This window comes from Kluyveromyces lactis (genome assembly GCF_000002515.2).
Source record: "Kluyveromyces lactis strain NRRL Y-1140 chromosome D complete sequence".
Classification (NCBI taxonomy): domain Eukaryota; kingdom Fungi; phylum Ascomycota; class Saccharomycetes; order Saccharomycetales; family Saccharomycetaceae; genus Kluyveromyces; species Kluyveromyces lactis.
Window position 1 is genome coordinate 359,228 of NC_006040.1, and position 20,774 is coordinate 380,001.

The following is a 20,774-nucleotide window of genomic DNA, read 5'->3' on the forward strand; positions in this document are numbered from 1 at the left end:
AGTCGAAACAAAGGATTTTCCGACGCTGCATTCTCTGACTAGAATGGAGTAACCATAATAAAGACTTTTCTTGTGATCTGTTTTACGTTTTTAATTTGTAGAACCGATTCTAAACCCGAAAATACGAACAAAGAGTAGAGAACATATGAAGGGCTCTATGAATGAGCCCCAAAACGTGCAACTGAATAACTAGTTTGTCTTTTTGGTACTATGGAGGATTACTTTTGAATCACTAAATGCCAGTTGGCATTGATCCTTGTTTTTGTTTTATGTGGAAGCTAAGTAACGCGAGATTGGTGTGAAAAATGTCAAATCGAACATTTTATTCTTGCAGAATGGTATGATGTAGTAGAGCAAATAACAAATAAGAAACGAACAAGGGCACCAAATGATTCTCAAAACTTAGACCGTGGGTAATAATACTATGAAACTACAATAGCCCTCTGATTTTTCAGACACATAGACTACATAGTCTAAAGATACCAACTATAGGAAAGAAGTTAAAGATTGAATATGAACTCGAAAAGTCATCACTAAAATCTGGCTTATGAGCAGAAAGAAAATGCTAAGCTACTTTCCTTTACAATGCGGGAGTAAAACTTCAATAAATGTACGAGGAACTTCCATTAGTTAACATGGTACCTATAATCAAAACATATTTCTCATTATTTCTGTAGTTAGACGAGATGGAAAATATTAATTCCGGCTCTTTTGTGCTCATTCGCCATATCTTCTATCCTTTAATCACGTAAAGCATGTTTCTTCTGCCGTTTTCCCTACTTTGCACCTATGCGATGTCATTAATCATGGAATAGGCGGTGGTACCTTGGAAGAAGAGCGTTCACTTGACAAACTGAGTAGCAGCAGAACCTCAAAAGAATAATCTATCTTGTATAGTACGTCTTCACTAAGGCAACAGGCAAGTTAGCATCACCACGGAGCATATTTAACTTTAACTATCTTTCTCGTTCTCCACTTTCTATTGATTATCTTAAGCTTACAGTGGTATGTGTTTTGCGGACGTGTTACATCATCCATTTAGAGACTTGCAATGTAGGGATCGCTGTTGAATTACCTATTTAGCACTTATGACAATACTGCCTGATCATCTCGGTGATTCCCCTGTATTACCTAACTCGGAGAAATATTCCGTAATATGTTGATTCCCCACGTTTTTCCTGCGATCTTGATTTAGTCAGTAACAGTTCCGTTTCACTTGTTAAATTTAAAACAACCTTCAAAGTGCATTTCTTTTTTTTTTTGTTTCTCGTACCTTCTATGCGTTAGGTAACATCTTTGCAGTCAACCTTTTCACACACAAAACTGAGTAGAAGATTTATTGAATTCTATGCATGACCTGCGCGAAGAGAAATGCTTCTTGTTTTTCTTGTTTAAAGTAGACGATAGTGATGATGCAAGTGGCAGAAGAGAGAGAGGGCGAAGTAAACTCTACCACTTCCTCAACTTGTTATTCCGCCAATACTTATCAAATTCACGGATTTAAACACAGCATGCGATCACTGATTAGTCTAGTGACATTCTGCTGTCAGTACCGTCTCATCATTTTAATGGAAATTGACTCGCGAGGTTTAAAAGAAATCTACGTAGCATATATGCGAAACCGCGGCAAAAGACGTAACGAACGAGAAAAACATGCAGTAAGTACTCTATTAACGCATGCATTGGAAGTGTCTTGTTCTTTCCGCTCTATATATTTCCCATGTTGAAGGTGAAAGGACCATTATGTTATGCACTTTACAATTAATTCAATTCATTGCAATACATACTCTTCGGCTGAAATATAATGTTCTTGACAGCTGAATTCCTGAATTTATGAATGTCGGGAAGATTAGAACTTTAACGAATCAATAAAGGACAGAGCTTTCAAGTTCCTATCAGTACTTTTTTTTTTTCTATTCATGAACGGGTTCAGTATGGAGTTAAGGTAAACGTGCAGATTTCACCACGCGGCAAACGTGTAAATACTATCGTCTTTCAACTCACCCTGCAATTTTCTGATATCCATACCTCGATACTTCTAATGTCCGTGCTATATAATTACAATGATCTCCTAATAGATAACAATTTCCGGGAAATTTATCTTTCCCTGTGGTGAATTCCTTGCACGCAATGAATGAGAAGGAACTAGAGATAATATAGCGTGTTTCATACTTTGAGCCCCGAAGCCAAACTTTCCCAGTGTAATGGCGTTTATTGGAAGCAAGTGCTAAATAAAAATGCAAGCTAAGACACGGACAGTTGATGCCATTTTTCATTAAAGCTTTGATTGATTAAGTAATAAGAACTTTCTGAGCATTTCGATCAATAGCTACGGTATGGAAGAAGTACGAGATTAATAGTACTGACCTTCTTAGTCATGTAGTTTGACATATTCTCTTTTTTTGTACCTGCGTTACATTTAGAAAGCACAACGAAGGAGTGTTTCTATTGTAGCAGTTATTGTTGTCCAACGCTTGGTTACTTTAATTACGGCATAGAATATTATTATTTTAGTTGTTACGCAAAAGTGAAGTTGAAGAATTCAGAAACGGAAAATTAAGTTCAAGGACATTTAAAGCAATACGATAGATCCAAGGGTTTAATTGCTTTGAACCTTAAATGTGCAAAGGTGAAGGGAGAGGGACACATAACCCAACCACATATATATTGACCGTCGTGCTTTGACCTACCGACTATTGAACTTTTACTATTCCGTTCTATACGTTACAGCACTTTAAAGGGTTTTCTTTTGGGTTTTTGCAGGAGATATTTTTTCGGTCTGTTTTTAATTATTTCTTTGCCATCGACTGACCAGTAGAACGGAAACACAATCAAGTTTGCATCATTATCGTGAACGATTCCATAACCAAATTGTGGCAATAACAAGCGTCTGACTTCTATTTGCTGTTTTCTTCTTTGAGGTTAGCTACACTAACTTCTCACACTAGTAAACAGGTGGATTTACAATTTTCGATCTTAACCGACAAACAAAGCAACTGTGTCAGCAAACAGTCATATTAGAGATATATCACCCAATACATCATGAGTTCATCCGTTGGTTCTACTACTATTACTAGTAGATTCTTGGCATTAACCAAGACCACTAAATTTGCATGGTTCATCGGACATTTTGCCGTTGTACTATGCTCTATATTTTATTGGCTTTCTCTCAGGTCTACATCTTTGACTGAAATATGGTACAGAATCATCTTTCTTGGAGCTATGGAGTCATTCGGTGTTTTAGTGTACCAAACCTATGGCAAGGCACTGAAAAAAGGCGACGTTCGAAATGGTTCTGGGCCAGTAAATTTCCGTCAAGTGATCCGCGATGAAAATGTGCTCTACTTTTTACTCTCTGCTACTTGGTTAATCTTGAGCCCTAGAATCGCAATTGCAACGATACCGTTTTTTATCATTTCGTTGTTCCACGCTCTGACATACATCGTTACTGATATCGCATCGAATGTGCTACAAGTGGAAGATGTCAAGAAACATCCATATCTAAGATTTATTGACACTTTGGTATCCGACAACCATGAAACTTCGTTGAATGCAATCTGTAATTCTGAATTGCTATGTTTACTATACAATTTCATCAGATTGTTAACGTTTAGATCACGTTCTTTTATTGCATTCGTTGCTGTATTCTTATTCGTGAGATTCAAATGCTACAATTCAGCTCACATGAAAAGATCAATTGCTAAATGGGAAGTACGCCTTGATGGAGTCATTGCTCACCCTGCTGTTCCGCATCCAGTCAAGACCCAATACACGAATGCAAAATTACTACTAAGACGCGCGTTCATAACACCTACAGAGAAGAAGGGTAACTAGTTGACGTGATAGTTCTTTTCTCGCGCTTTGCAGATTAATATATCTTCCATTATGCATGTCCAATAACTGCTTGATGTATAAATGAAGCTATACGTATATATATATAGATCATATCGAATATTAACGTATTTCACGGCTCTATTCATATCTTTCGGATCATCATCTCATATTTTGTTACCCGCATGTTATTAGAGATCTCGACAAGATCTGAGGCCATGTCATTTTTCGATGGAATTTTCTAGAATGAAATAGTATACAAATTTTTCGCTCGAGAAAGTGAAAAAGTGTTGACATACTGCACTGGAGGCAAAGAGGATGGACAAAGTAACACTGGAATAGAATTATATAAAAAGAGACAGATTCAGTGAACTTTGAAAGAATGTTTCTTGGAAGGTTATCGTTACTACTTTCTTCAATTAATACCCAATTAGTTTAGTAAGTGATATATATTTGTCATTTTCTCAATTTCAGAAAATTGAGACGCTAGTTAGTTAGTTAGGATTGATTTACAAAGGATAATATTATACTCCTAATTTCCTAAACCATCTATCTTCCATTATATCTCTATTCTGTTCTGAATATCTTTTATAAAGTTTTAAAAACTTAAGAAGACTTCAATTAATTTTACAGGAAACCCCACATTATCAAATAACATACAAACGAAATTATAATGTCTAAGGCTGTTGGTATTGATTTGGGTACCACTTACTCATGTGTTGCTCACTTTTCTAACGACCGTGTCGAAATTTTGGCTAACGACCAAGGTAACAGAACTACCCCATCTTTTGTCGCTTTCACCGACACTGAAAGATTGATTGGTGATGCTGCCAAGAACCAAGCTGCTATGAACCCAGCCAACACTGTTTTCGATGCTAAGCGTTTGATTGGTAGAAACTTCAGTGACGCAGAAGTTCAAGGTGATATCAAGCACTTCCCATTCAAGGTCATTGACGTTGCTGGTAAGCCACAAGTCGAAGTCGAATACAAGGGTGAAAACAAGGTTTTCACCCCAGAAGAAATCTCCTCTATGATTTTGAGTAAGATGAAGGAAACTGCTGAATCTTACTTGGGTTGCAAGGTTAACGACGCTGTCGTTACCGTTCCAGCTTACTTTAACGATTCTCAAAGACAAGCTACCAAGGATGCTGGTACCATTGCTGGTTTGAACGTTCTAAGAATCATTAACGAACCTACCGCTGCTGCCATTGCTTACGGTTTGGACAAGAAAGATGAAGGCGAAAAGAACGTCTTGATCTTCGATTTGGGTGGTGGTACCTTCGATGTCTCCTTGTTGACCATTGAAGACGGTATCTTCGAAGTTAAGGCTACCGCTGGTGACACTCACTTGGGTGGTGAAGATTTCGATAACAGATTAGTTAATCACTTCGTTCAAGAATTCAAGAGAAAGAACAAAAAGGACTTGACCACTAACCAAAGAGCTTTGAGAAGATTGAGAACTGCTTGTGAAAGAGCTAAGAGAACTTTGTCCTCTTCCGCTCAAACTTCCATCGAAATCGACTCTTTGTTCGAAGGTATCGATTTATACACTTCTATCACAAGAGCTAGATTCGAAGAATTGTGTGGTGACTTATTCAGATCTACTTTAGACCCAGTTGAAAAGGTCTTGAGAGATGCTAAGTTGGACAAATCTCAAGTTCATGAAATCGTTCTAGTTGGTGGTTCTACCAGAATTCCAAAGGTCCAGAAGTTGGTCTCTGACTACTTCAACGGTAAGGAACCAAACAGATCCATCAACCCAGATGAAGCTGTCGCTTACGGTGCTGCCGTTCAAGCTGCTGTTTTGACAGGTGACCAATCTTCTAAGACTCAAGATTTGTTGTTGTTGGATGTTGCTCCATTGTCCTTGGGTATTGAAACTGCTGGTGGTGTCATGACCAAGTTGATTCCTAGAAACTCTACCATTCCAACTAAGAAGTCTGAAATCTTCTCCACATACGCTGATAACCAACCAGGTGTCTTGATCCAAGTTTACGAAGGTGAAAGAGCTAGAACAAAGGACAACAACTTGTTAGGTAAGTTCGACTTGACTGGTATCCCACCAGCTCCAAGAGGTGTCCCACAAATCGAAGTTACTTTCGATGTCGATGCTAACGGTATCTTGAACGTTTCTGCCGTTGAAAAGGGTACTGGTAAATCTGAAAAGATTACCATCACTAACGACAAGGGTAGATTGTCTAAGGAAGATATCGAAAGAATGGTTTCTGAAGCTGAAAAATACAAGGAAGAAGATGAAAAGGAATCTTCCAGAATTGCCGCTAGAAACCAATTGGAATCCACTTCTTACTCTTTGAAGAACACTTTGTCTGAAGCCGCTGACAAGATCGAAGAAGCTGACAAGGAAACTTTGACTGCTAAGTGTGACGAAGTTATCGCTTGGTTGGATGCCAACACTCAAGCTACTACCGAAGAATTCGAATCTCAATTGAAGGAATTGCAAGAAGTCGCGAACCCAATCATGACCAAGATGTACCAAGCCGGTGGTGCTCCAGGTGGTGCCGCTCCAGGTGGTTTCCCAGGTGGTGCTCCTCCAGCTCCAGAAGCTGAAGGTCCAACCGTTGAAGAAGTTGATTAAACATAACAAAACAAAACGCTTCACACAACTTATAATACCAAACCAAACTTAATACCTTTCTTTGATAGAATCATTAAACGAAAGATATCCTTATGAAAAACCAAATACACTTGAGAGAGGGACATTTATTCAAAGCTTAAAAGTTAATAATTCTCTAATCTTTTGATAGACTTTTCTCCGTATCATAATTATTATCAGTCATCATTTAAATACTATTAATACTATTATTATTATTATTATTTTACTGGTTTTATTACTACTGGGTTCCTAGTAGGCAGAGGACCACTGTCGGTATGTGACGTTCACTACCTTTTTGCCGTTCTGCATGCGGGGTGTGTCAAAATTATATATGAAAAGAACTTAGAAAATATTGAGATCATGTGACTTACATTTTGTAGTGGTAGTAGAACAAATCATTTCACTCAACAAATTACGAGAGTTTGGCCGAGTGGTTAAGGCGTCAGATTTAGGTCTTTCCTCTTGCCTGGTGACTTCCATTACCAGGTAATAGAGGACAAGCACTCTGATATCTACGGATGCGCGGGTTCGAATCCCGTAGCTCTCATTATTTTTTTTTCTGTTTCCGCTTTTTTTTTCTCCAACTTATTTTCATATCTAGTTTAGAGCCCGCCTCGAAACAGTTTTTTCGGTGTACAGTTCGAATGCTCATCGAGTGAACAACTAACAAAGTACATATGATTTTAGCTTCATTAATGATAAGAGTTGATGTAGTGCAATATTGAGGATTCATTTAATTGTAAAACGTTTCTCCAATTCCATAATACGTGTTGATCGTAAGGCACTTTCCGCTTTCTTTCAATTATCCGGGGATTAACCAGAAGTGGGGCCTATTTTGCAGTTCGGAATCATAGTGTTTCGTAATGGATTTAAAGCAACTTGCTAAGCAGGAATCCAGTATTGCATTCATTGCAGGCGGTGTAGCAGGCGCTGTTTCCAGAACTGTAGTATCACCCTTTGAAAGAGTGAAGATTTTGTTGCAAGTTCAAAGCTCCACTAGCGCATATAACCATGGTATTATCAATGCAGTAGGTCAAGTGTACAAGGAAGAAGGTGTAGCTGGATTATTTCGTGGTAATGGGTTAAATTGTGTCCGTATTTTCCCCTACAGTGCGGTTCAGTTTGTAGTTTACGAATGGTGTAAGAAGCATATTTTTCATGTCGACGGTACCGTGGGGAAAGAGCAATTGCTGAACTGGCAAAGACTATCAGCAGGAGCGTTATGCGGTGGTATGAGTGTATTGGCCACATATCCACTTGACTTGGTAAGGACTAGACTTTCGATTCAAACGGCGAACTTGGCTAAACTTTCGAAATCGAAGGCCAAGGACATTGCAAAACCACCTGGAGTATGGGAACTTCTAGTGAAGACGTTCAAGGAAGAAGGCGGTATCAGAGGTTTGTACAGGGGTATTTATCCGACTAGTTAGGGAGTAGTACCATACGTTGCCGTGAATTTCGCAGTATATGAACAATTGAAAGAATTTATGCCAGTGACAGACCCTAATTTGGCAAATTTATACAAACTGGCAATGGGCGCTATAAGCGGTGGAGTAGCACAAACGCTAGTTTATCCGTTTGATTTACTCAGGAGGCGGTTCCAAGTATTAGCTATGGGAGGTAATGAATTAGGATTCAGATATAAGAGTGTCTCTGATGCATTGATTACCATTGGGAAGACAGAAGGACCGAAGGGTTACTACAAAGGATTGACTGCAAACTTGTTCAAGGTTATTCCATCTACAGCTGTCAGCTGGTTGGTGTATGAAGTGATACGTGAAGCCATGGTAGAATGGTAAAAGTAGTATGTAATTGCATCATCTGTAAAAATAAAAAAAAACTAGAGCTGTCCAAGCAAACAGCCGTAGTATAAAGACTGCCAAATCCACATTCTTACTGCCTTGAATTGAATCTCCAATGCCTGACCTGAACATTCTTTGAATTAATCTACTGTTCGATTTAAACTGACGCACGACAGATCAAGCAGCTGTTGAATTTGATCTATCACTAAAATTTACAAAATAACGTCAAAACGTCGAAATTTCGACCAATCAAGTTTCAGGAAATGACAGAATGCGTAACAAAAAGGTACAGAAGATGCAGACCATCCGTATCTCATAACATTGAGTCAGCGTTCCAGTGAGGGAATTACTGGTGATTTGAAGCTGAGCGAAAGCTGTTTAGTAATATCTCACTCTGGAAATGAGAAGTCGTGTCACAAAGTAGAGGGAACATCGACAGCCAACTTGTCACGTGATACAATCCCCCCAGAATAAAGCGATTTACTATAGCACGAATTAAAAATATGGGAGAAAGGGATTATATAGGAGACGTAGAACTCTAACATTATCAATAATCTATAACGTCACTAGGTTTCATTGCAGTGAGACTTGGATAAACCACATTATACCTTGATCCTATCACTAAACTGAGTTCCCTATAATAAGACCATTCAAGCAGAAAGTGAAGGAAAAAAAAAAAAATGTTGATATTTACAAGGAAAATTGAAAAGGAAAAAAGTGTCGATTTCACAATTCATAACCAACTTTCATACACATTTGAAGATTTTAAAGATCATATTTTTTATCGGTTTATTGTTATCACGAATAATAGTCCTATTTCCCTGTTTTAGAACTGTTCTATCAATTCATCTAAGATAACCTTATATCGTCACACATATTACTAGCAATGAGACCTACACAATTTGTTTTGAACGCTGCTAAGAAGAAGTCTGGTTTTTCTGTTCCAGTTGAATTAACTCCATTGTTTTTGGCTATGGGTGTTGCTTTGGCTTCCGGTACTTGGTTCTCTTACAAGAAGTTCTTCCACGATGACTCCTTGAGAGTTAGTAGAAAGAACCCAGAACAATCTGCTCTAGACAAAGTCTTGAACCAAAAGGCAGAATAAATGAGATATTGATTATGGATTGGAAATTCATAAATAAAAAAAAAAAAAGCGAACATAGGATGAGTCCTTTGGGAGGCATGAATCGTTTATTGCCATTTTCTACTTCCTATTGACATGGCTTTCCTAGGCATCGTTTCTTTGTGAATTTTATTTTTTTCTTATTTATTTTATATCATACGGACTTGCTTCTTATACTGCTACGATTGTCAATTCTCCATTCGAAGACTTTTCCCCCTAACTGCGTTTTTGTTCCAAGAGGAAATGTGTCCAATCAATGACTCATATACCCCTTATATCGCAAGCGTTTGGTATTTATCTTTTACTCTCTTTTTTTATCACATCATTGGTTTCCTCGATTTCGATGAGTTGACTCAATCGAATCATTCTCTTAAAAGTACCATTTTAAACAATATTATTCAAATACACAACATGCTCATAAACATAAAGCAAATACATATTTTTTTTATTGAAAGATTGCCTGTCTCTTCATTAAAGAAGGAAGTAATTCCAAAATCATGAAAACTGTGAACAGTCTTGCCAAATGAAAACTTCCATAGTTTAGTACTATTACTGTTATTATTATCGTTATTATTATTATTTTGAATAACATATTTATTAAGAAACACTATAAAACACTGACCTCGTGCGGAGATGCATTTTTAGCGGTAGTTATTTCTTGTGGCACTTTTAGATCAAATGCACAGTATATCTACATAGTAATGTCAATTCAAGCTGCCGTCTATTGCATATTTACAGTATTTGAAATCGGTTGTGTACAAATTTGAGAGTTATAGTTATAAAGAATATTAATATGTTATCAAGATTATTTCCTTTCACCGTCAGAAGAGCTAGCTTCAGTGACTTTTACGTCTTCCTTTAATTCGAATGATTGAGGATAAGTGATTGAATCTTGTGCTGGATGTGCGGATTCCGATGCCGCTTCTTTAGCTTTGTGACTCAAAACACGGAGCGAGAGTGGTTGATCATCTTCTCCTTCAAGCATACTCAGATTTTCTTGTTGAATTTCAATATCGTCCATCAGTTCTTCATCCAATTCTTGTGGTAGTAGTTGGTTCATTATAACACCAACGATGGCACACACAGCGAAACCCGATTCCATGATCAAAACAATAGCATTCAAGAACCCTTGTAGAGTGTTATTGGAGCCGTTGTAATGGAAGAAGGTACCAAACCAGGTTGGTACGAGAACGGCGCCGATACCTAGTGCTAGAGAGCAAGTCAAAACAAATCTGTCACGTCTGGTCAAAGGTATTGTAGAGATAATCTTGATACCAGATACAGCAACCGATGTGAATAAGAATGTGGTCATCCCCCCTAAGACAGGTTTTGGAATTGCAACTAGTGCAGCTCCAAACTTGGCAACAATACCCATGAGGAACATAAAGAAACAACACCAGTAGCCGACTTGTCTGCTAGCACATTTAGTAATTGAAATGACACCATTGTTCTGTGCGAAGGTAGACATTGGGGTTATGGTACACAAACCAGAAAGAATACCACTGAGACCATCACAAAGCACACCACCTTGAATTCTTGATTCGTATTCAGCACCTTCCGTTTCCAATCTAGACACGTCACAAGTAGCTGTCAAATCACCCATAGCTTCTGTTGCCAAGACGATATATAAAACTAACATCGGCAACACAGCAGGTCCATACACCGAAAGCTTAAACGTGTGAACCCAGATGAATGTTCCACCAGGAGCAGCATCTATGGAGGTTTTGTTAAAGTAGCCACATGCTGCAGCAACGATACAACCAACCAACAAACCAAGGATGACAGCACATGATTTCATGATTGGAGCACCGTACTTCTCAAAGATGATAATAGTGGAAAACACCAAGAAACCCAAACCGACGAAACGGGCAGACCCCCAGTCACCTGCCATGGGAGCACCTTCTGAGGGACAAATGGCACCAACACATCCTGAACCACCGGCCCAGTCGCTGAACCCTGATTTGATAAGACTGAAAGCGATACAAAGAATGACGGGACCTGTGACAATCTTTGGAAACAAGCTTTGTAAAATATTAGCCGGAGTGAAGGACATAGCAACTTCGAGCAAACCACAAACACAGGCGGTACCCAAGATAGCACCATAGCCATCAGGACAAGCTAATTGCGTGCCATCTTCGGACACTGGGCAAAATCCTGTATCATACATCATGGGGAAAACATTTCCGACCAAAGTAATACTAGCGAATGAAGTACCTAGCACAGAAATAAGACCAGAACCCACGTAGTATGAAGTAAATGGGATAGGGACTCTTGTAATTTGTATGGCTGACATGAGACTAGAAACGATCAACGAAGCTGAAACCAAATATTCTTGAACACTCTGATCGAGGTTTATCATTGTTGATATCAAAATTGGAGGCGAAATGACACCAGCCAACATAGACAACGAGTGTTGCAACCCAAGAATCATACCTAGTACAACGGGAACGTCAGCATTAAGTGAGAAAAACGGTTGATCTCTATGAACAAGTTCGACACCTCTTTTCCTTGCTAAATACTCTTGGAATGGATACGAAGGAGTGAAAAGGAAAGCGTAATCATAGTCACCTAGAAGACCATCCTTGGTAGTCCATTTTCTAACCACTTTTTTCACAACATCCTTCACAGGTGCTCTTTTCACATTGTCCTGCTCTACAGCATCGGCCAAAACTTGATCCATCTTTGGGGTTATAATATATCAAACTGTTTGGTTACAGAAGCCTTACTTCCTTCTAGAATTCCCACTTGATTCAAACTGAATACTCTTACTGTTATACGAGATCACAAAACAGAAAGGGACCATTATTCTGTCAAACTTCTCCATATATGTATGTGAGTGCAGATCTGCTGTTTTGTAGTTGTAATGTTTCTATATCTTTTAACTTTCCTGGGAAACTATCTTTTCTGATTTCATTAGTTAAATCCTTATCTAAGTGATTCGCAGGACTCCGAAGCAAAAATAAGGGAAATGTTCGTGGTTTAGACAAAGGAAATGCTAGTCAATATGTGAAAAGAAAAGAGAATTTCCGAGTACACATTTACAAGCACTATCAGCCACCTCTTTTAATTCTTTGCAGATATCGCTAAAACGTCTATCGGTCAACTACTCAAATTGATTTGATCAACATAACTTTCGATTTTCAAAAATAAGCATAATATTTCTTCCTTTCCTATAGGTTTTCTCCGTCACAGTCAAAAAGGTAACGTTATAACTCTGACAAGAATCTGCAAGCTAATTGCAATCAGGAATTTCGACATGAGAAACCAAAAAAAGAAGGTGGAACTGTCGGTTTTTGCTATGCCTCATCGCATTGCAGTTCACCTTTAGCTCCAAGTGCTAATGAATTTCTTCATTTTTCTTTTTTTTTTAGCGCCTGTTATGCGTGTCTCTTGATCCGTCTCTAAGCAGTGAGAAGGATCCAACCATTGGGTAGTAGTTTGAATAAGTCAGTCAGGTGTTTGATAAACTTCTTTACTGGTCAATTTTCAATACAAACTAGATCTTAGTTAAGCATTTGTAAATAAGGCAGCTAAGCTGCTTAAAGTGAATGTTTTTCTGATAGTTTTCACTGCATAGTGCGGGGACTCACAAAGTGAAAACAAAAATTAACTACTGGGTAGTAAACTGACGTGTGGTTGCAGATAACGATTGAACGATGGTTATGACCGTTATCCAGTCTGAACCGTCTCCTCAGTATACAATCCACATTCTGATAAGAGATAATCATGAAGAGAAAGGGCGCATCCTCACTATCTTTTCCTGGAGAGGTGTTCCTTTCATGTTTTTTTTTTGTTTTTACCCTGGAAGAATGACTTTTTACTACGTTGATTTCTGTGTTCGAGGTGCGGCCATCCCCGTGTCTGAGAATTCAAGATGTCTATCGGCCTTGATGATAAACATATTCGACATGAGACCTATGGCAGACGTAAATGTGCACAACTTTGCAAGTGTAGGGAAAGCTCTTGATTAAATAAAGATATTTACATGAAAGTTAAGCGAAGTGAAGTAATTTGACAGAAGGTGTTTGTCTTGTTGTTATTCTTATTCTTTGATGTTGGAATAGATCTGCGTAACATCGTCGATTTCTTCTAATTGATTGATGAATTTCTCTAGCTTTGCATGTAATTCAGTGTCAGTGACGGGACTCATCGCTGTCTCTTCACGAGGAACATACTCCACTCCCATTTCTCTGATATGGAACCCTTGATTCCTCAACGTTTCAGCCACTTTGTTAGTCTGTTGAGCCTCTGTGATAACTTCGAATAGTGCGCTAGCATCATTACCGCTTGAATTCTCATCTTGCGATGATAGTGGTTCGCTTTCCCCAGTAGTATCTTCGCTGTTTGGAGTATCCTGTTCTAAATCTTCCACTCCATCTATTTCCAACACTATGTCCATCACTGAGTCGAAATCTCTGGGTTGATCTTCTTTAGGTTCAATGACAACGTACCCTTTCCTTTCAAAGAAGTATAAGGTCGGTGTCATGTTTCCATTGAATTTATTGAATGTAGATCTGATTAATCCCACGGTTCTGTTCTTGTTGTCCGTAAGTGCTTCAACGACAAATGCAACCCCAGCTGGACCTATTCCCTCGTATGTACATGGCTCTGCACCAGCGCTTGCGCCATCATTGGTACCTGAACCCTTTTTGATCGCATTTTCAATGACTTTCTTCGTCACATTGTTCTTATTAGCCAATTCAATGGCAGTTGCAAGTCTGATATTCATAGCAGGATCCGCAGATCCACCCAGTTTCACGGCGACAGAAATCTGATTAGCAATCTTATTGTATATCTTGGTTCTTTCAGCGTCGTTTTTGGCCTTTGTATGCTTGATGTTAGCCCATTTACTATGTCCGGCATTGACGACTCTGGTCCCGTGCAAAAACCTTCTGCTGAAGACACTCCCACTACCTAAACTTCTTGAAGCACTTATCTTTAACATGATTCACTTGATGTTTGATGCAATTTAAGCGGGTTAAGGTTCGATAGATGTAATACGATGATCACTTCCCGTTCCATTGGGGAATGTCGTTAAATCCATTTTTAAACTAAGGTCATCTCGACTACGTTTTTTTCACTTTTTCACTTCCCATAAATGTTGATACATAGTGAGATAAAGGTACTGTGGTCAAAAAGTGAGTTGTATACTTTCCTTAATCTGTTCTGCAGGCGGTGAAGAGGTGGAAAGATCTCCATAGAAGCCTACAATGGAAATATTGCTTCATACAGCATATTCCCATGATCAATTGGTAAATAAACGGAAAGGCCGGGTAATGTTTTCTTTTCATGTCTCCCCTTTCAATACGATTTCTTTTAATGAATATATCAATTGAAACATTACACCGAAACGAATTATTGGAAACTAGTATTTCATGATAACTTAGACAACTTTTCTCTGCTTGAAAGAATCCGAGCTGATCATATCAAATTAATTAGCACTCTTCGCTTTGGAAATATTTTCAGGGTTGGCAATCTGTGTTAGGAGTTAAGCCAATTGTATTTGGTATAGAAATATAAAGAGGAAGCATGGCTGACGAAAGGAATCTTATTGCAGTTATTGCAGATGAAGATACAACTACGGGACTCCTTCTAGCTGGTATAGGTCAAGTCTCTAAAGAATCGAAGGAGAAGAACTTTGTGGTTTACAACGAGGGTAAGACTACAAAGTTGGAATTATCTGATGCATTTGTCAAATTCACAGAAACAAGGCCGGATATTGCCATCTTGTTGATCAACCAGCACATTGCTGACCAAATAAGGCCACTTGTTGATGGTTACACGAATGCATTCCCAGCTATTCTAGAAATTCCATCGAAAGATCATCCTTATGATCCAGAGAAGGATTCCGTGTTGAGAAGAGTCAGAAGACTATTTGGGGAGTAAGGGTGTTTATTGCACCAAATGAGTAAGTACCGATGTATAAACTTTATAAATCTTGAAATACAAGAAACCAAAATCAAAGCATTAAATGTAAAATTGTTTATTAGTACATACAGATTGCAGATATTATACTGAAAGGATTGACAAATTTCATTTCTTGCCCTTCTTCTTCTTCTTATTCTTCTTCTTTGTATTCGTATTGTTTGCACCGGTTTGTGATTCTTTTGTGACATCTACAGCCTCTGGAGATGTTTCCTCTGTTTGTGGTTGTGTGAGATCAGCTTCTGTTTCACCGGCTTCTAGCGGAGTTGGTGCGGTTTCTTCAATTGTCTCGTTTGCTGTATTGTCTATTATTTCTGTTGGTTGCTCTTCTGCCGGGACTTCTACAGGAACTTCTTCTACGGATGCTTCGACATTGATCTCTTCTCCGACGGTAGGAGCTTCGGATGCTGGAGCTTCTTCTTCTTCTTCTTGTTTCAGCACTTGTGGCTGATCAGTTGGCGGTGTTGCCGCTTCTGGTTCTTCATGTGAAGATAGTGTCTCTGGCTCTTCTTCTACCTTTTTGGATGCTTCTTGTGCTTCTTGTGGAGGTGTTACCTCTGAGACAGCTGGTTCTGTTTCTTCTGGGACAACTGACTCTGGTTCTTCTTGGACAGCTGGTTCTGTTTCTTCTTGGACGATCAGTTCTGTTTCTTCTTGAACGACCGGTGCATTTTCTTCTGGAGCTGGTTGTGTTTCTTCTGGAACAATTGGTTCAACTACTTCTACTTCTTTTGCAGTCGTTTCTGTCCCATCTGGAGATGTCGCCTGTTCTGGCTCCCTCTCTGGTGCAGTTTCCTTCAAGGCATCACCTGACGAAGGTGCAGCTGCTGTGAACTTGTAATTTAAGAAATTGGATGGATCTGAATCCAGGTAGAAATCTCTGACACCCACGATTCGTTTTTCCAGTTCACAGGCCCTAATCCATTCAGGTCTGACAATTGGTATATTGTTATCTCTAGCATGAGCCAATTCCTCATCGGAAGTAACGCCTTCGCTATCTTCGAACTCTGTTGCAATGAAATGTGTAGTCTCTAAAGTGACATGATCTTGTAAAGGTTTGGCACCGATATTTTGCAACGATCTTTTGATTTGATCAAGTGAAATGTTATCCCCCAGCTTGGTGTTAGGTCCTACACATGCAGTAATACCGGACATATCAGTCATCTTGTGGGTATGCACCTTCAAAGTATTGGACCAGAATTTTCCTGAAGTGGTATTCAAGAGTAACTTGAACTCGTATTCGAAGTCTACCGAGAGACCAGAAATCTTAAGGCTGTTGTTATCAGTAGTTCCATCCCGGTTTGATCCTGGAGTGATTACTTGGTGCCTATTTCCTTGCTTGTACAAGATTAGCGATTTCAATTGAGACGAACCCAGATGGATTGGGTCCCAATGGATAACGCAACTTGTTTGAGTAGCATTCGAGAGATGTAAAACGGGCTCTGCTGGAGGATCGGTACCATACTTGGCGAGAATTTGTTCTTGCACACTTTGAAACTTCTTTTTCTGTTTAATCTCTTGTTCTAAGTCTTGTTCAACAGTAATGGTAACGACAGACCCTGCTTCCACTGATTCTGGTAATAAAACGGTAGGAAATTCGATAACGTAGTGGTCTGCAGTCGTGAGAATGGCGAGCGACGCGTCGACTTTCCCGACGGTGAGCGATACTTCGACCATAATTGCTAATTGAGGGGTCTAGTGCGCGTTAAGCCTGTGTAATTGTGCACTATTTTCCCTTTGACAATCTGTTGTTGTGTATATTCCATAGATTCGAACTTGTATATGTGTGCTAAAATCAAATCTGATATATAAAAATAACGAAACAGGAAGAAAAGTGGGCAATTCTTAGGGGCGTGTTACCCGGGGTATAGTTTTTTCCTTCCTTGGACCCAAGTATGTATTACCCGCATTTTGATATATTTTGAAACCAATATCAAATTAAAGTCACGTGAGAAAGTGGACGGTACACTCACGTGACATTGATTACTCATCGGTCTGTAATTTTGACGCCCAAAACTCCGGCTCCGATAGGAATGATCGCACGCATCGCGTACAACTCGAATCCAGGAATCAAGGTTTGTAGAAAAACACACACACGCGTCTGCACCTGCCTTTTCCACCCCGGGTAATACACTTTGGTTACCCGTCCTCCTCGAAATGTCCCCTTAGACCGAGAACGGGACCCGTTACCGCCAATCCGTGATCACGAAACAGTAAAAACTCTCAGAACCGCCCGCAACACCTCTGTTTCTCGGAACAAATCGGAGCTATTTCCCCTTCCCCTACAGAATCCTCCATCCTGGTCTCTCCGTTGAATGAAACAGAGGAAAAAAATGCCTAACGGGTTCGTCAGCAACAGCGGTACACCACATACCGGACAGCGACTAACTCTTCCATTCGGTCAGTCATTTTTCAAATCTGTGCGATTCCATTTCCCTTCAGACGTTAATTATGTATTTGGCTTTGGTTTTTCCTGTTTTTTTTAGTTCTTTGAGTGTTTAAAACTGAACAGAAATTGTCGTATTATTATTTATTTCGGTTTGCATAAATATTTCAATACATATATATATATATTACATATATAGCTATATATATAATGTTCAACATAAGACAACTTTTTCTCCTTTAATACTAAACTGCTAGAGGATCGTAATTTTTTTTTCCAAGACGACAGATAAATTCTTTTCATTCCCACTTCCGGATCCCCTGAATTATTCTTCTTGCCAGGTGACTTTCTGCTTTTGACCTTTAAAAACGGACGTCTCAAAAACCGAAGCCGAAACCGAGACCGAAACGGAGTATTTATTATACTAGGAAGGTAGTAAAAGTAATACGGAATTGGAACTGGAATCAACAGCGAAGAATTTTTTTTGCAAATATTCATCATTACACTATACACATATGCTTAGAACAGTAAGAGGAAGGAGAGTTGGCCTTGCTCAGGCCAATTTCAAATCATTGGTGCAAGCCAGAAAGTTTAGCTCTCAAATGGTTTTGAGACAAACGATTTCGGCCAATGGTGACATCAATGGACAGCAGCAAGAGGCTGGGTCATCTTCCAGCCATGGATATAACATCATCGATCATGAATACGACTGTGTCGTTGTTGGTGCTGGTGGTGCTGGTTTACGTGCTGCTTTTGGTCTTGCAGAGGCTGGATACAAAACTGCATGTATTTCTAAGTTGTTCCCTACTAGATCTCATACCGTTGCTGCGCAAGGTGGGATCAACGCTGCGTTGGGTAACATGCATAAAGATGATTGGAAATGGCATATGTACGATACCGTGAAGGGTTCGGATTGGTTAGGTGACCAAGATTCGATTCATTACATGACTCGTGAGGCTCCAAAATCTATTATCGAATTGGAACATTTCGGTGTACCATTCTCAAGAACCGAAGAGGGTAGAATTTACCAAAGAGCCTTTGGTGGTCAATCCAAAGAATATGGTAAAGGTGGTCAAGCTTACAGAACTTGTGCCGTCGCTGATCGTACCGGTCACGCTTTACTACATACTTTGTATGGTCAAGCTTTAAGACACAACACCCATTTCTTTATTGAATTCTTCGCTATGGATCTTTTGACCCATAACGGTGAAGTCGTTGGTGTTATGGCTTACAACCAAGAAGACGGTACCATCCACAGATTCCGTGCTCACAAGACCATTATCGCTACTGGTGGGTACGGTCGTGCCTACTTCTCTTGTACATCTGCTCATACTTGTACAGGTGATGGTTATGCTATGGTTTCTCGTGCTGGTTTCCCATTGCAAGATTTGGAATTTATTCAATTCCATCCTTCCGGTATCTACGGTTCCGGTTGTTTGATCACTGAAGGTGCTCGTGGTGAGGGTGGTTTCTTGGTTAACTCTGAAGGTGAACGTTTCATGGAACGTTATGCTCCAACTGCTAAGGATTTAGCTTGTAGAGACGTTGTTTCTCGTGCCATCACCATGGAAATCAGAGAAGGTAGAGGTGTTGGTCCAGAAAAGGATCACATGTTCTTGCAATTGAACCATTTGCCACCTTCTGTGCTTCATGAACGTTTGCCAGGTATCTCTGAAACTGCAGCCATTTTCGCCGGTGTCGATGTCACTAAGGAACCAATTCCTATCTTACCTACTGTCCATTATAACATGGGTGGTATTCCAACTAAGTGGAACGGTGAAGCTTTGACTATCGATGAAGAAACCGGTGAAGATGTTCTCATCCCAGGTCTACTTGCCTGTGGTGAAGCAGCTTGTGTCTCTGTTCACGGTGCTAACAGATTGGGTGCTAATTCCTTGTTAGATTTGGTCGTGTTCGGTCGTGCTGTCGCTCATACTATCGCTGACACTTTGCAACCAGGTTTACCTCATAAGCCATTGCCAGCTGATTTGGGTAAGGAATCTATCGCTAACTTGGACAAGTTGAGAAATGCTACCGGTCACAGACCAACCGCTGATATCAGATTGGCCATGCAAAAGACCATGCAAAAGGATGTTTCTGTGTTCAGAACTCAAGCATCCCTAGATGAAGGTGTCAAGAACATTAACGCTGTTGATAAGACTTTCGTCGATGTTGGAACAACAGACAGATCCATGATCTGGAACTCCGATTTAGTCGAAACTCTAGAGCTACAAAACTTGTTGACCTGTGCTACTCAAACCGCTAAGTCTGCTGCTGAAAGAAAGGAATCTCGTGGTGCTCACGCTAGAGAAGATTATCCTGAAAGAGATGACGTTCACTGGATGAAACATACCCTATCATGGCAACGTGATACCGGTGACGATGTCGTCTTGAAATACAGAAAGGTCATCGCCACCACCTTGGATGAAAAGGAATGTCCTCCAGTCCCACCAACTGTTAGAGCTTATTAAGCAGTTTAATTGTGTCCTTTTTTCTATCAAATATTGGGATGTACAAAGGATGGGTAAATGCTTATTACTATTCTTCATCGGTCTCCCCCCCCCCCTAATCTTTCTTTTTTATAGTTATGATAGGAGGTGTGGTTGATTGTTGTCGTTGTTTTTATCCTATCATTTGTTTTCAGTTTCTTTTAACCGCACCATAGTTCTGTGATGGATCATCGTCATATTTTCTCTACATGCTTTAATGAACCAGCGAAGAAATACCTTCAAAACTCTAATCCTTTTCAAATGAAAAACACTTAAAAAGACTCTATTCATTGATTCGAATAAGCTAGACTGCACTATTATCGTTTGTTGTGCATGGAAAGAAAAGCTTCAAAATTCAAAATCACTCTTACTCTTTCCAATTTGTTTATTTCCCCTTTACTTTTCTTTTCCGCTAATCTTGCACATATTGATGCTTGCATTTCATACCACTCTGGCGAAATTATTACATTTTATTTATTGTAGATGTATAGCCTGTTGATGTTTCTATTTATTTATTTCCACGTTCTGTTGGTGGTAAAAATACCTACAGAATGTGCTTTAAACTTATGATCTCAAAATTATATTCAAATAAAACCTTTGTATA

The 20,774-nt window shown here is 39.3% G+C and overlaps 8 protein-coding genes and 1 non-coding gene across 9 annotated transcripts; 6 read left to right on the forward strand and 3 right to left on the reverse strand.

Moving 5' to 3' along the window:
- Nucleotides 1-3,042: 3,042 nt before the first annotated feature.
- On the forward strand, nucleotides 3,043-3,834 carry POM33 (nucleoporin POM33; the record flags this gene model as incomplete). The annotated part of the gene is made up of 1 exon (XM_453251.1): nucleotides 3,043-3,834. One exon carries the CDS (start codon nucleotides 3,043-3,045, stop codon nucleotides 3,832-3,834), a length of 792 nt encoding a protein of 263 aa, XP_453251.1.
- A 670-nt stretch (nucleotides 3,835-4,504) lies between these two features.
- On the forward strand, nucleotides 4,505-6,427 carry SSA2 (Hsp70 family chaperone SSA2; the record flags this gene model as incomplete). The annotated part of the gene is made up of 1 exon (XM_453252.1): nucleotides 4,505-6,427. One exon carries the CDS (start codon nucleotides 4,505-4,507, stop codon nucleotides 6,425-6,427), a length of 1,923 nt encoding a protein of 640 aa, XP_453252.1.
- A 434-nt stretch (nucleotides 6,428-6,861) lies between these two features.
- Nucleotides 6,862-6,992, forward strand: KLLA0_D04246r. The gene is made up of 2 exons: nucleotides 6,862-6,899; nucleotides 6,948-6,992. It is a non-coding gene; the product is annotated as a tRNA-Leu (tRNA).
- Nucleotides 6,993-9,133: 2,141 nt separating this feature from the next.
- Nucleotides 9,134-9,352, forward strand: MRA1 (Mra1p; the record flags this gene model as incomplete). The annotated part of the gene is made up of 1 exon (XM_453255.1): nucleotides 9,134-9,352. The coding sequence occupies one exon, from the start codon at nucleotides 9,134-9,136 to the stop codon at nucleotides 9,350-9,352; it is 219 nt and encodes a 72-aa protein (XP_453255.1).
- Nucleotides 9,353-10,175: 823 nt separating this feature from the next.
- Nucleotides 10,176-12,050, reverse strand: KLLA0_D04356g (nucleobase:cation symporter-2 family protein; the record flags this gene model as incomplete). Its single annotated transcript, XM_453256.1, has 1 exon — nucleotides 10,176-12,050. One exon carries the CDS (start codon nucleotides 12,048-12,050, stop codon nucleotides 10,176-10,178), a length of 1,875 nt encoding a protein of 624 aa, XP_453256.1.
- A 1,362-nt stretch (nucleotides 12,051-13,412) lies between these two features.
- On the reverse strand, nucleotides 13,413-14,315 carry DPC29 (post-initiation translation factor DPC29; the record flags this gene model as incomplete). Its single annotated transcript, XM_453257.1, has 1 exon — nucleotides 13,413-14,315. The coding sequence occupies one exon, from the start codon at nucleotides 14,313-14,315 to the stop codon at nucleotides 13,413-13,415; it is 903 nt and encodes a 300-aa protein (XP_453257.1).
- Nucleotides 14,316-14,899: 584 nt separating this feature from the next.
- VMA7 (H(+)-transporting V1 sector ATPase subunit F) lies at nucleotides 14,900-15,256 on the forward strand (the record flags this gene model as incomplete). Its single annotated transcript, XM_453258.1, has 1 exon — nucleotides 14,900-15,256. The coding sequence occupies one exon, from the start codon at nucleotides 14,900-14,902 to the stop codon at nucleotides 15,254-15,256; it is 357 nt and encodes a 118-aa protein (XP_453258.1).
- Nucleotides 15,257-15,403: 147 nt separating this feature from the next.
- Nucleotides 15,404-16,972, reverse strand: CHS5 (Chs5p; the record flags this gene model as incomplete). The annotated part of the gene is made up of 1 exon (XM_453259.1): nucleotides 15,404-16,972. The coding sequence occupies one exon, from the start codon at nucleotides 16,970-16,972 to the stop codon at nucleotides 15,404-15,406; it is 1,569 nt and encodes a 522-aa protein (XP_453259.1).
- A 1,224-nt stretch (nucleotides 16,973-18,196) lies between these two features.
- On the forward strand, nucleotides 18,197-20,152 carry SDH1 (succinate dehydrogenase flavoprotein subunit SDH1; the record flags this gene model as incomplete). The annotated part of the gene is made up of 1 exon (XM_453260.1): nucleotides 18,197-20,152. The coding sequence occupies one exon, from the start codon at nucleotides 18,197-18,199 to the stop codon at nucleotides 20,150-20,152; it is 1,956 nt and encodes a 651-aa protein (XP_453260.1).
- Nucleotides 20,153-20,774: the final 622 nt, after the last annotated feature.